We start from the raw sequence: 12,556 nt of genomic DNA, 5'->3' as shown, positions 1-12,556 counted from the left end.
GACACACAGATCCATTGTCTATCTGTAGCTGCCTCTCTCAAAGTATTAGCACTCTCATTGATCTATGGTTGTCATCTTCTCATAATGTAAATTAAATTCAGGTTTTTGGAAGATAAATTGTATGAATTAGTCACTCTACATGACCTGTTTTATTACTCAAAAAAAATGCTTTTAAATGTTCTTAACTATTCCTGGTATTTAGCATTTCTGTTTTTGAGTATGTTAGACAGTAAAGTATTCTGTAATATAGACAGAAATTCTCTTTAAGGATCTCTGAAGTAAAATTTTTGTTTATGCTATGGAGTTATAGTTCTTTACAGAAACAAAGAAACAATATCATATTGCATATTCTATAATGTTCTTTCACTAAAAATTGCTGTTGAACTAGTGTAACTACTGAAAAGCTGCACTATTTACTTTAAAAATAATGACCCTTGTTATGTATTTTAATGTTTATCAAATCATAAAACCCCACAATTTTAATAGCAAAGGAAAGTAAGTTATTGCACCATTGTTGCCAGTTATTGCCGGTGGAAGTTACTGCAAAATAATCAACAAGTGTGGTTTGCTTATGCCCATTCCTTCCTGCAGCCTATGTCAATATTCAGAGTCCTCATGTTTATACAAAGATACAGTTTCAGAGCCCTCAGCTGGAGAACGGATGCCTAAACCACAGTGTTGGGGAGGAGAAACAAACCAGCCATCTAAGCATGTTTACTTCCAGCAACAAGGAAGTTCTAACTTGTCCCTAAGTGGTGACTCACTGGGTTGAGACTATAAAAGTAAAGGTAGCTGCTCTCTAAAACATCAGGGCTTCAGACTTCAGGAATCCAACATGGTGCAGTCAGGACTTGCAGCTGTTTTCTTTTTCTTGTTGGGTTTGTCATTTTGCCTGACAATCCCTATTCCCCTTGAAGACAGCCATGAATTCACAGAAAAGGACCTTCAGTTTGCAGAGGTACAGTATAAAATAATCCACTAGCATGTTCCAATAACAGTAAGCTGTGCAGTTACAACTGTTTGGAAATTATGCTTATTGCTCCTTTTCCCCTTCTTAGCGCTATCTCAGGACTCATTATGATCTCCATCTGAATCCTGCTGGCATAATGAGGAAGAGTGGAAACACAGTGGCAGCCAAACTTCGGGAAATGCAAGCTTTTTTTGGCTTGGAGGTGACAGGCAAACTAGATGAAGAAACATATGAGCTGATGCAGAAACCAAGATGTGGTGTCCCAGATGTGGGGGAATATAACTTTTTCCCTAGAAAACTCAAATGGTCAAAAATGAATTTAACATACAGGTAAATGCCTGGTATTTTGAGTATCATTACTGTCATTACCTTCTTTCCAGGTGCATTGTCCAATAGGTTGCTCAATACATGAGGCTGATGTGAGAAGGGTGCATTTAAGTTTGACTAAATTAATGTTGCAGTTTAAAACCTTTACAGCCCCACTTTTGGAAAGGTGCTTTCAGCCTACATTGCAGCCCAAGGAAGTAAATGTGATTTTTTTTTCTTGCACTTTGTCATGTGCTGTAAGCCAGCAACTCCTCATTTGGTCTCCATATAAACACTCAGGACACATCCATGGTGCCAAATGAAAGAGCGGTAGGGGCTCAGATAATGCACTTCTCTGGGTCACTCCTTAGCTCTGTTTGAATTTGGTTTAGTGTTTGCTTCTGTCTTGTCCTGTACAGAGAGGTGTAGATGCAAAGCAGTCTGTGCAGTCTGTGACTGTGAGAGCAGGCTCTTCCATTTCACATCCCGATGCAGATCTCTGTCTCTGTTCAGACAAATCCCTGTACCATGACCTCAGAAAAGTTGACCTTGGGAGGTGAAGGGCTGACAGTCCACAGGGTAGATCCTTCTGCTTTAATTCTACAAGGTCATATATCTGGGGCTTTCAACAGATGCAAACTGAGTTTGTTTAGCAGATTCCAAATTTGAAATCACTAAAATTGCTTAGTTCCATAGATTGTGATAAATGTTACTTTAATATGGACAATTACAGCCTTAAAAATCACTTTAGTTAATGTTTTGCTGTTCCAGGAAGTGAGGATCTTGAGATATTTTATGTGTCATAAAAATTTTGAAGTTACTGATATTATTTTACTTAATACTGAATATATCCATTACTTTCTAAATCTTCTGCTGCATAGAAAACCAATGACAGAAATATGTTGGATCATTTCAGATATCTCTTATTTTAGTGACGATGTAAATGTTTCTTTTTTTAATACTGTATGCAGCTACTAAGCTCCTTGTTATGTGATAAGATCATATGACCAAAGCAAAAACTTTTAATGAGGTGTACAGTCAGATAAAAGTGCATTGCATATTTCCTCAATTCACACAATTTAACTGGAGATATTAATCTGTTTGACAGAATTTTGAATTACACTTCAGATCTGAGACGTAATGAAGTAGACAGAGCTTTCAAAAAAGCATTTAAAGTTTGGTCTGATGTGACACCACTGAACTTCACCAGAATACGAAGTGGTACAGCTGATATCATGATCTCCTTTGGCACTAAAGGTAACACAGAACCAATTGTTTTCATTTTATAAGTAAACTATATTCTTATATATATAAGATGGAGCAATTAATTTAACTGGTTTGAATTTTGCTTTGTAGAACATGGTGACTTCTACCCTTTTGATGGACCCTCTGGATTACTGGCACATGCTTTTCCCCCGGGCCCAGACTATGGAGGAGATGCTCATTTCGATGATGATGAAGTTTGGTCAGATGATTCTAAAGGTAACAGAAGATCTTGAGATTATTTGAAATCATGATAGAGGGATAATTTATCCCTGTTTGATATCTGTAGGCAGTTTGTTTTGCCTGTTGACTGTTTGTTCATCATTATGTTCACTGTTCACACATAGAATGCTGAGTTTAACCTCCAGTCATGATTGGAGGTTTAACATGTGCTTAGCATAAATTTTAAGATATAACATTCCTAAGTGAAGTGATTAAAAAAAATTACACAAACAAGATTTTGTCCTTTTGGCATTTCACTAAGGGCAGCTAGGTCTGATCACCGACCGATGGGCAGTGCCTTACTGAAGCCTAGAGCAAACATACTTCAGCTGCACATTGTCCACTTACATTTTATTTGGAAATTCATCACCTTGCCTATTCAGGAGAGAGTTTAATAGAACAAAACACTATTTTTTTCAGCACTGGATTAGGTCACCCTCCTGGCATTAACGCTAATTTCTGCAATAATGGACTCTCTAGTGCAGATGAATTCCCAACAAAATGTTCTTGATTTGAGTAGGACCAAGACTTTACCCTAGAGCTTTCCTGTGCTGCTAAGAGATTTCAAGAGATCTAAATCTCTCTACATAGTAACACTGTCAAGTGTTAGGCTGAACACCAGCTATGAGACATTAGATCTCTTAGGCCCTTATTAATGTAAAACCCTTCATAGTTCAAAAATGACAATCAATTGTATCTAGTAGAAGGTGTCACTGCTCAAGGCAGGGGGTTTGGAACTAGATGGTCTTTAAGGTCCCAAACCCTTCTATGACTTTATGAATTATGCAGAATTTTTCCATGTTTTAAGTTTTCTCATTCATTGTCCCCTATGTTAAAGCACAGTGTCCAGTATGGTGATGCAAGGAGATATACATTTACTTTTGCTGTGGTTTGTTATAGGCTATAACTTGTTTCTTGTTGCTGCCCATGAATTTGGTCATTCACTGGGACTTGAACACTCTAGAGACCCTGGAGCTTTGATGTTCCCAATATACACATACACTGGAAAAACTGGTTTTGTGCTTCCTGATGATGATGTGCAAGGGATCCAAGAGCTCTATGGTAAGTCTGTATAATATATAATATTTATCTCCTGTATCATTATAGACTGCTGCAGATGCACTGCAGTTACTGTGAGCTGCAGATGTTCTATAACAACAGTCATGACTGATTAAGAAGGATTCACTGGAACAGGAGATGCTTAGATTTAGTAGTTGAGAGGGAAAATATAATAACTAATGCTGGAGAACACAGTTGGTCACTGACTTGTCTCCTTTAGTGGTAGGTGATGGGGACCAGAGTCCTTCTACTTTTTGACCTGCCTGAAAAGAGAAGGTAAAACAGAGTCTAAAGGTAGAAACAGAGCTATCTTGGGAACCTTCAAAACTTGGGATAAAGAGAGGAAGTTTATTTAACACCATTGCAGCACACTTGAATTGCAAAGTTCATTAATGCATTTGACTAGAGGAAAGAGACAACAATTTTTTCTGTAAAAACTTTTTACCCATTATGGTTCTATTCATCATGACCCTGGGAGATCTTCCATGTTTTGTTCAATATCATGGTCAACAGACAGAAAATTAACATTTTCAAGCTTATATCATATGATACCATTGCAGGTGCTGGAGACAAAGATCCCAACCCAAAACATCCAAAAACACCAGAGAAATGTGATGTAGAATTATCACTTGACGCAATAACAGAACTTCGTGGAGAAATGCTGGTCTTCAAGGACAGGTAAAGGCACTCTCATGTCAAGGATGGTGGGTACTGGATAAAGTCTGAGCAAGCAAAAGCACCATTTCATTTTTTACTAAAGATTTGGGTAAACGTACATTTAAAAGAGCACAAATCAATATAGATGTCTCCTAGAAAACTGCATCATATATCTTTTTAGGCAGGATTCATAATGCAACTAAAGACTTGATTGCCCAGCAACATGATGTGAAGATAATATGGCTGAAGACTGACACTTCTGTGCACATTTTTAAATTAATGTAATTTTCTTCAACCTGCACAAATCTGCTAACTTTTATTTGGGTGAAGTTGTACTGCATTCAGGAGCTTCACATGGAACAGCAGTGATTCTCTTATTCTAAATGAAAGAAGCTTAAAATTTGTTATTGTTTGAGGTGATCACTGTGTGAGTGACAGGAATAGTCTGCAGCTGTGAGGAAAGGAAAGGAAAGGTCTAAGAGGGGCTCAGTCTATTCAATAGTCCATGATATGATAACCATAAATTCACCAGTAATTTATTTTAACTACAGGACACCAAAGATACTGCTATTCTACAGTATGACAAGAAACATTAAATACATCCTCCTTTTCTGAACTAGGTTTTTCTGGCGACTGCACCCACAGATGGTTGAGGCAGAACTGGTGTTACTTAAGTCCTTTTGGCCAGAGCTTCCAAATAAAATAGATGCAGCTTATGAAAATCCCATCAAAGATCTTGTGTTCATGTTTAAAGGTAGGTTTTCAATTTTGTTGTTGGCAGAAGAATACACTTATTTAATCAAGCTCAACAGGTGGTGTAGAGGTAAACAGTAAAAGAATAAAACATCCTACCTTCCTTGCTTGAAAAACAAATTATTTCACCTCTATATGCACATCTATAATTTTTTTAGTGAATTAGGAGATGTACAATTTAATTAGTATGCCCAGAATCATAGTACAAATAGTGTAATACCTACTGAGCATGTGACCTAACAATCTGTTTGTTGTATGAAAATAGGGATCATGGTTTCCTCATTTTATTCTTCTCTCACAGCTTAGTCCTTACAAAATACTCACTCATACTTTGTTCATATTTTCAGGAAAGAAAGTCTGGGCTTTGAATGGCTACGACATAGTCGAAGACTTCCCTAAAAAGATATATGAAATGGGATTCCCAAAAGAAATGAAAAGAATAGATGCAGCTGTTCATGTTAAAGACACCGGCAAGACTCTCTTTTTTACTGGAAATAAGTACTGGAGGTAAGCTGGGGACAGGTCAGTTTTGGTGTCCCTAGGCATAACCTCTCCAGATGTATGGAAAGATCAGGAGTTTGGTTCAGAGCAGGCATTTGGCCAATCCAGTCTGTGGTTTTCATTGGTGCTACAGCTGTGTACAACATGTTGTAAAGGTGTATGAAAGGCTTTTACAAAAATATGGGCACAGATTTTAAAAGCTGAATGAGTGTAAGGAAATGAGAACAAAGTGCTCTAATCTGGGAGAATTTCTAATGTGATCATGCCTGCTAGACAAATTTCCCATCTTGCCTCCTTGAGTTGCTTGTGTGATGTGAAATGGTATCAGTGCTGTGAGCAAGAAATGTGTTCCACCCTAGGCTGTCTCTTTTTTACTGTCCATGAGTGAGGCTCACAACCAGGTCTCATGCATAATTAAGACATTGCCATCCCTTCCCACTATCACTGGGCCAAGCAGCCTCAGGATAGGTTCATAGTACCAATGCATCCAGGTACGATAATCTCCATATGACACATACTTTACAGATCAGTTCTGAAAATTTAGCTCTATTTGCTTTGTGTTCATTCCAGTTCTGGTGGAGGTGTGCCCTGCTTATCACTCTGCATTTTACCACTGCACTAGACAGAAAGCACCCAAAGACTGCTGGCTTGCTTTGGGTGTAGGTAACTTCCAAACATATAAGGGGCACAGGCCAGACTTCCAGGCTGTTTAAATCCCCTGATTTTTTTCTTTTGTTTTCAATATAGTTATGATGAAGAGGCAGAGGTTATGGACGCAGGCTACCCCAAGCTGATAGAGGAAGAATTTGCAGGAATTGGTGATAAAGTGGATGCAGTCTATGAAAGAAATGGTATATAATCTGATTAATTGCCCTTGAAACTTGAGATTAATGTCTTGTAGAAAACTGTGTATTTGTAATTTTAATTTCTTCACATCAATACTTCTGTTCTTGACTGAATCAGTTTTCTGATCTAAATTATGCTCTGGCCAAAAAAAGAGCTTCTTGTTTAAGGAACCTAAAGTGACATGTTTAATATAGAAGTATTGTAATGTAATAACTGGAGACCATTCCTATCCAGCTTTTCAGGGAGTGTTTCTGAATCAGTGTACTAAAAATTAAAATGCCCTGTATCTTCCTGATCAAGTGATCTAAGAATTTTACACAAGATTAAAGAATATCAGTAATTTTAAAACTCTGATCCAGCTCTAGCAAATGGAATAAGGATCTTTTAAAAATTTAGCTCAGCATTTTAAATATGAAAATATTGCATTTGAGTTATTAAAAATGAAAAAAAGATAATCACTATTTTAAGGATAATTTTGATACGCCACTACATTTTCTTAGTGTTAATTCTTTCTAACTTTCTTTTTCCTTAGGTTACCTCTACTTCTTCAATGGTCCACTGCAGTTTGAATATAGCATCTGGAGTCAAAGAATTGTCCGTGTCCTGCATACTAACTCCCTGTTTTGGTGCTAATTACAGCCAGCTGCCATGTCATAGGCTGCAGAGCAGCTTGTAGTACATGGGAATATTAATAAAGTGGGCATTTAGGTTTACCAAAGGACAGCAAGGTTCCATGAACAAGTACTTGGCTATCTACCACCAAATGTACACTGTATATATGGACTTTTACAGCTGCATGTCAGTCTGGAATTGATTTAATTTAATAGGAAAGGAAAAAAGAAATTGTTAGCATTTCAAGGTGCATTACACCATTTAAAGTTTGTCTAGTATTGGAGTGATGCTGGATACATCACTCACTTTCATGAACACTACTAATTCCCAGTATTCTGAGCACATCTAGCACCTTTCAAGGATCTCCTAGCATGTGCCGAGAAATAGACCTGGCAAATCCAGGAGCTTTATGTTTTTAAACTAATTCTTCTTCCCTTTTTGAAATTACTTTTAACATACTGGGAATTCAGATTTGTAATGAATGGGTGAGAGCTGTATGGTGATTCCCTGAACAAGTAACACCCAGCAGCAATGATGAAGTTTGGGAATTCAAGAGTATTTGACTGTATTGAATGGGAATGTCCCCCTGGAAACAGATGCCCATGTCATCTATAGAACAAGGAGAAGGTACAGAAGCAGTGAGATGTCATTCCAGAGCAGGCAGGAAAGCAGGAAAAGGGAAAAGTACTCCCTGGAGAAATTGTAAACCTGTATGATACTGGGGAAACCAGAAGGAAGCAGCTACAAGAGAATCACGCAGGTTGAAACTGTGCTATATCTGGTGTCACAGCCCAGATGTTTTCAGCTGGTGTTAACTGAAGTGACATTTATAGAGATCATGCCTGTGCCAGAAGAGAACCTGAACATCCAAAGCAGAATATTGAAAAGAATATATTTTTTCATGTGGGCCACTCTTTTAATATCTATATTAATTGTTTCAGTATATTGTAATATTTTGTTTTGTTTTGTTCTGTTCTGTTTTAATCAATGCAAATGATGTGGGACTGTGATCATTTTGATTTTTAAAAATAATATTAAATAAACTGGAGGAATAAACTGATATTGTGAAATTACTTAATTTTTCTTATGCTCCCTGACACAGAAGCAATACAGAGCTATTGGGCAAAAGAAATCAAGATCTCTAACCTGTACATTTTATTCATTAAAATTTTCATCTCTGTTTAAAAATAAAATTTATTTTTTGTCCCTTGAAGAAAAATAATTTTATAGAAAAGAGGAAAGACAGAAGAGTGAAAAACAGAAAGACCCCTTGAATCTGCAAAACAAGAACTAAGTTGGAATTAGATCTTATCATTACAGAAAAAAATGAGAAACTATTAAAAAATACTGGGGAAAACAGTTACACCTTAGTTTGAATGTCAAATATTAGCAATTAATTAAAACTTCATTGTCCTGTTAGGGGCTGTCTTCTCAAAAACAACCCCTAAGTTAATCAATCAGCCAGGCCTGCCAAGCAAAGCTCACCAACAATTAATATCTTTAAACAGACAGAAATGACCAGGCTTACCTGGTGGTGGGCTAGGTGTGCTTAATTCTGTAGCTCACGCAACAGTGATGGTTGGTTGCGATAACCTAACAGATTGAGAGCTGTCTTCTGAACATAAACTTGTGAACTAGTGAATTCCAGACCTTATTATGCTTAAAAGAAATGCATGGGAATAGAACTGGTAAAAACCTTTACAAAATGAAAAACTTAAAGTGGACTGAAGTCAAAGTTCTGTTTTATGATAAAATATTGAGAAAACTGCTGGGGGAAAAGTCAGTACAATTCTCTAAGCATAACAAACATAATTTGGCTCAATTACATATAAAAAGTTTTGACAGACTGTGCCTGAAAAAAATAATGTTTGATATTGGGCTGAAGTTTCACTTAATTACTTTGGCAGTGAAATAAGGCTCTGGACATAGTCCCCATTCTTCTCAGTAAAAAGACTTGCTGAAAAATTGTATCAAAATAATAATGAATCTTCCATAATGGCTAGCTGTTGAGTCTGAGTCTTCTGTTTCCAAGGTCTGACATGAGCTGTGCTGGGTATCGGAATTCAAATGTGGACAGGGAAGTAAGGAGAAGCAATGAATGTCTTTCACATCTATGTGAATTTCTGTTAACATTGAACACTTGTCAGGCGAAAAAGGTACTGCATAGGAAGCTGGACCTTCAAAAGCCTTCAGCATGATCATATCCAGCTGCTCTCCAGCCCAAACAGACAGATTCCTGTTAGCTGCTCGGCTGACTGGAAGCAGCCTTTGGCACAAATCCAAGCACGGCTCCAGCTTCTGTGTCTGCATCCCCACTGAGAGACGGGAGCTGTTCTGTGGTTAGCTCTACCTCAGCTGAGAAAAGTACCAGGCTGTCAGTTCCTGGCTTTGGTTGAGAAAAAAAATGGAAAGATTTTATTGTGTTGTGGAAGTGGAAGGCTGAGATCAGAGCCAGAGGGACCCTGTTGCTGCTGTCAGCCAGAAAGGAAAACTCTCCACAGTGCCTTGTGCCCTGGGACCCACTGCCATCACATGAGAATAACATTGCACAGGTGACTGCTGAGAATCAGACGGGATGTCACCCAAGACTGTCAAGAACTGAAAAGCAGTAAGTCTTTTTCCAGAGGCAGAGACTGAACTGACTGGTTTCCCTGAGATGTGAGTGGAGAAAGGACCACAAGGAGGCTGAAGCAGCTGTCTCCCAGGATGTAATACAAGCAGAACTAATAACTTCCCACCAGGATGCCAGTTTTTTATGTGGAACTACACAAATCCACCTAATAGTATGGAATGGACAGAGTAGTCCGTCCGTAATAGTAGGGAATTTTGTCAGGGAGGTTTAGGTTGGATATTAGGAAAATGTTCTTCACCCAGAGGGTGGCTGGGGACTGGACTAGGCTCCCCAAGAAAGTGGTCACAGTGTCAGCCTGACAGAGCTCAAGGAGCATTTGATCAATGCTCTCAGGCACATAGTGTGACTCTTGGGGCATTCTGTGCAGGGCCAGGAATTGAACTCAGTCCTTGTGGATCCCTTCCTACTCAGCTGATTCTGTGATTCTATTATTGATTCTGTGATTCTGTGACTAGTACATGAACAGTTATTGATTAATGTGTCTTTTATATTCATGTTGATCTTTGCTAAGAATGATCATTGGAAGGGGGGAGAAAGGATAAGGCAAGAAAATGAATCTGTCAGATTCTCCTCAGGGAGTTTTCTGTGTTGGTTACACGATCCTTAACAAGGAGGATTCAGAGGATGCAAATATATATTGCAGGGGAGAAAAAAAAAGTAAGCAAATATCAGTTAAACTTTCCAAAATGAGAAATTAGGCAACACTATAAGAATTTCCATGAACTACATGAGATCTAGTAGTAGCTGAGAAACTTGAGAAGAAATTCAAAGTTACAAGAATGTTTTTTTTTCCTTAGCATAATCTCCAGAAATCTATTCTGAAGACGCTAGATGGCAGTGACAGCTTTGTTTCTTAGACATTCGGCACAGAATTAAAAATTGTAATGGTGGGCGAGGAAGCCACAATTAACTATAGTGAGTTCTTACATTGTGTGATAACATAACCCCAACATTAATAAATAGAATTTAATTATTTATTCTACTGAAAAGCAGATCTCTGAGTAAAAATTTAGGATATAATAATGTTAGGAAGCTTCTAGAGGTATTCACTATCAGGGATACTAATTTTTTAGTCTTTTCAAGATTTCAATGCAAAGCACTTCAAGCAGTACACTTTTGTCCTAGGCACAATGCAACCCCTTAGTCTAGCCTCATTCACTGGAAAACTCCATATACACATACATAGACATCTTCTAACTGCCTGGGAACATGGTAACCCTTCATGGATTCTTAACTGAGTCTGGAGGGGAAAACATTGTTTCAGTATTTTCTCACGTTGACTTGAGCAAGGATCTAGACCTCAGCCTTCAGCCTAGGTCAAAGAACTGCACATTCATTTTTGTTGTGCTGTGTGTGTGTTCACCTGCTCTGTTGGAGGTGTTTTCTGTTTACACATATACAATTAAACAGTACTTTGTGGAAGTACTGATGGCCCACTAACCAGAATGCTTATTTGAGATGTAGGATCAAGACCTTCTGTCAATTATGTTTGGGGGTTTTCGCACAAAGTGGGGTGTCTGCACACACTGTGAGTCCATGCCAGTTTTGGGGGTTGATGGTTCTGCTGCTTCTGATGAAAAACTTTTCCAAGGAAAACCTCAGTACTTCTCCCTAAGATGATGCAGAGGCTACAAAGCCCACACAGACTGCCTCCAGCCCGTGATCCTCCTCTTTCCTGCTTAATGCAGAGGATGTGGTTGGTACATCCATTTTAGTCACAGCCTTTCGATTACATACTGCAGTTTGAATTTCCAGCCAGTGCTGTTCAGGACTACCTCTGGCACTCATTTCACTTATCTCCCATGTGCTGTGCCACAGAGTGTGCTCTGCCTCTGCCCCTTTACTCACAGAAGAGGGATCAAAGAATATCTTCCTCTAAGGAAACTCTTACCAGGCAGCAGACAAGCAGCTTTCAGTTTCTTATTTAAATGTCACATAACAAATTTCCTACTGACACAGTAAGACAGGATGGTGCATTTCTGTATGTATTGGAGTGAGCTATCCATGTTGTGTCTTCACTTTTTCTTGGACTATACCAGTGTTCGACCCCTGGGCGGGAGGAGCCTGATGGAGCAGTGTCCTCAGAATAGTGACAGCCATACTGTGTAGTCTCTGCTGGACCATACATGCTCTTACATGATCCTGTTCTGCTCTTAGAAGAGGAAAATGGGTCATGTCCAGGGCCAAGTATTGCTTTCTTAGCCCAAATTACATTATGACAACACTCTGTAATCTCATCATCACAGGGATTACCACCCTGGGAAGAAAGTAAGAGAAGTTTCATTTCTGCATTTTTGTTGTCTGAATAAATTCTTCACAGGAAAAAAAAATAAAATTGTGTAGCCCTCCTCAGAGTCTGTCATCCCAAGAACAACCTGTGAAAGTCTGTTGGGAATCAGCCATGTCTGAAGGGTCTGGAGTTCACAGTGTCCTTTCCACTACCTGTTTATCTAGCAAATATCCTTTTCAGACTTATCTTGGACCGTTCTATGATTCTATGGTTCTATGATTCTATGGTTAAGTTAATGGTTCCAGATTGTCTTCAAGGTGAATCAGGAGAATTTAACATACAAATCTTATTCCTGGTCCAATTATGTGCTATTTTGCTATAGCACATTGGTGATATAATGGTAAATAAACCATGCAGAGCTGCATGATGGGGTCAAAAGGCATCAGAGGTGCAGAGAAGACAGGGTGAGACAAATGCCAGAAAAAAAATTGGTCATGAAAGCTGC

General features: G+C 38.4%; 1 protein-coding gene across 1 annotated transcript; it reads left to right on the top strand.

Annotated features, from left to right (window-relative positions):
- The first annotated feature begins 812 nt into the window (after positions 1 to 812).
- LOC119701105 (collagenase 3-like) lies at positions 813 to 8,230 on the top strand. The gene is made up of 10 exons (XM_038137182.1): positions 813 to 958; positions 1,059 to 1,300; positions 2,385 to 2,533; positions 2,633 to 2,758; positions 3,662 to 3,823; positions 4,381 to 4,498; positions 5,098 to 5,231; positions 5,578 to 5,737; positions 6,479 to 6,582; positions 7,110 to 8,230. The coding sequence occupies exons 1-10, from the start codon at positions 836 to 838 to the stop codon at positions 7,208 to 7,210; spliced, it is 1,419 nt and encodes a 472-aa protein (XP_037993110.1). The 5' UTR covers positions 813 to 835; the 3' UTR covers positions 7,211 to 8,230.
- Positions 8,231 to 12,556: the final 4,326 nt, after the last annotated feature.

The sequence above is a fragment of the Motacilla alba genome, chromosome 1, assembly GCF_015832195.1.
Source record: "Motacilla alba alba isolate MOTALB_02 chromosome 1, Motacilla_alba_V1.0_pri, whole genome shotgun sequence".
NCBI lineage: Eukaryota > Metazoa > Chordata > Aves > Passeriformes > Motacillidae > Motacilla > Motacilla alba.
This window is presented reverse-complemented; position numbering and strand designations above follow the sequence as displayed.

Excerpts from the sequence above, each read along its gene's own strand:
- LOC119701105 (XM_038137182.1), top strand. The coding sequence starts at position 836 with ATGGTGCAGTCAGGACTTGCAGCTGTTTTCTTTTTCTTGTTGGGTTTG. Across the intron at positions 1,301-2,384 it reads AAAATGAATTTAACATACAG|AATTTTGAATTACACTTCAG; the intron begins GTAAATGCCTGG and ends TCTGTTTGACAG. Across the intron at positions 5,232-5,577 it reads TCTTGTGTTCATGTTTAAAG|GAAAGAAAGTCTGGGCTTTG; the intron begins GTAGGTTTTCAA and ends TCATATTTTCAG.